The sequence below is a fragment of the Ceratina calcarata genome, unplaced genomic scaffold, assembly GCF_001652005.2.
Source record: "Ceratina calcarata isolate Rehan_Ccalc_2016 unplaced genomic scaffold, ASM165200v1 scaffold368.2, whole genome shotgun sequence".
NCBI classification, from domain to species: domain Eukaryota; kingdom Metazoa; phylum Arthropoda; class Insecta; order Hymenoptera; family Apidae; genus Ceratina; species Ceratina calcarata.
This window is the reverse complement of record NW_017159898.1, coordinates 911,284-913,111: the sequence shown is the minus strand read 5'-3', so window position 1 is coordinate 913,111 and position 1,828 is coordinate 911,284. Positions and strand designations below refer to the sequence as shown.

At 35.3% G+C, this 1,828-nt stretch overlaps 1 protein-coding gene across 2 annotated transcripts in view; it reads right to left on the bottom strand.

Moving 5' to 3' along the window:
• LOC108625587 (sensory neuron membrane protein 1) overlaps positions 1 to 800 on the bottom strand; it is a 4,604-nt gene extending 3,804 nt beyond the window's left edge. Inside the window, exons 1-2 of one of the 2 annotated variants that reach the window (XM_026814113.1) lie at positions 701 to 800; positions 42 to 158 (exon numbers count right to left, since the gene is read on the bottom strand). In XM_026814113.1, the coding sequence (XP_026669914.1) occupies positions 42 to 152 (111 nt within the window). In that variant the 5' untranslated portion in view covers positions 153 to 158; positions 701 to 800. The other variant, XM_018025684.2, reaches the window with a different exon arrangement.
• Between the last annotated feature and the right edge of the window lie 1,028 nt (positions 801 to 1,828).

Sequence of the window (1,828 nt, the reverse complement as noted above, 5' to 3'; positions counted from 1 at the left end):
TATGCTGTATGCAGCCCATTTTGTAAGTTTGTACGACTTACCTTTTTCACTTGTGATCTTAAAAACGGTGGGAAAAAGATTGAACAGAAGACGATGCCAAAAGCTAGCATCGATCCACCGATGATTCCCATTTTCTTCGGCTTCAAATTCATGATGCGCTACAAAAATCACGATTCGATAAATCCTTTCTAACGCAATATGATATAAACACTTTTCACTTTCAGTAAATTAAATTTATTTCTAATTCAAATGCCACCTATGGTCGCGTTAAAAAAGCAATCCAATAAATTTCAAGCAGCCCCAAATTATAAAATCTAAATACTTTAAATGTCTAGCATTTCTTGAATGTAGTTCTTCGAATTTATTATATTCTGCATGCAGTTATTCGAAACGCAGCGACATTGAAATTTTTGGAACCTTGTATCGTTCCGTTGGGCCGCGAAGAGCTTTACGGAAATTCTCTCCAGTAGTGAAAAAGGACCGCACACCCAAAAGCGATGAATGCAGAGTAAGGTGGACCGTTCGATGGAAAACACGAACGGCTAAATCACGCGCGGTCTTTTGCAAACGCATCCCATTTGCATATATTGAAATTCAATAAGAGTAACGTCGAATTACGCGGCATCCTTTCATACCGATCAAAAGAGAACACCTTTCATCAAAACACTTTTCAAGATTCTCGATGAAATTTTTCGCGCACCTTGAAATATTTTTAACCGGTGAATAGAACGATGGCAGATCGAAAGGAGAACGCGACGATTACTGGATCACCCTTGTCCTGGGACGTCGGTCTTCGAGTGTCCGCGCCAAACAACTACCTGCACTTTTGCCTTTGACGCCGCGCTCCGTAGCGACGACACCCGCCCACTCCTGCGTCACCATGTATCGTTCGCGTTGCTATCTTCTCTGCAAAAAGTGCATTTGCATACAGTTATGCGTGTGCATTTACTGAAAGGATGCTTCCTCGTTTCTCATAGTTGACGAACCATATTACGGTTTATTAAACAATACTACAAGTTTTCGCCTTCAAGAAGTCAAATTTATTGAAACATGTGCATCCTTCGTTCTTACCTTCATTTTTTAAATAACTCTCTTGATGCTTGATGTTTTCGTATTTTATTCTTAATTTACTCAAATATCTGTATCATTACTTTATGAAAATATATCCTGAGTAAATAAATACAAATATTATTGCATGATGGATTTAAATTTTATTCATTATTGAAATTATAAAATTAAAGAATCCTAATTCTGTGGCTCACGGAACATAGAATGTTTTATATCAATTTCCCCGAATTTTTCAATGTTTTTGTATTGATCGAAAACCAGAACAACTGTGGATTTGTACTTAAAGTGTTATATAGATATACACTTGTTCCGTGAACGGCAAACTGTTCTTTGGTGTCAAGTGTAACGCCTATCGAGCGAGAAGGTGCATAACAATGTATTAAATATGAGTATTCTATAGATATCTATCACTGGTACACGCTTAAATCGAAAACTTTAGCGTTATTGTCACTTCTACTTGTAATAACGTTTAAAAACTTCAGTACAAATACATTTTTAAATATAAAAATTGGATTTCAACTCGTTAAAAGAATTCTTTAAACACTGTACAGTATAAGTGATTGTACTTATGACTACTCCTCGTTCATTAATTTCAAATGATCGTATGATAATTTATTTATTTACTGACCTAATCGACATATAAGTGATGAATTGTATGAAAAATTGATTTCCCAGAAAAAGAAAATTATTTTCTCTAAACGATGTTAATTATCCTTCAACTGAAATCGGTTGCTATTATACTGACGCGTTAATAATAGTA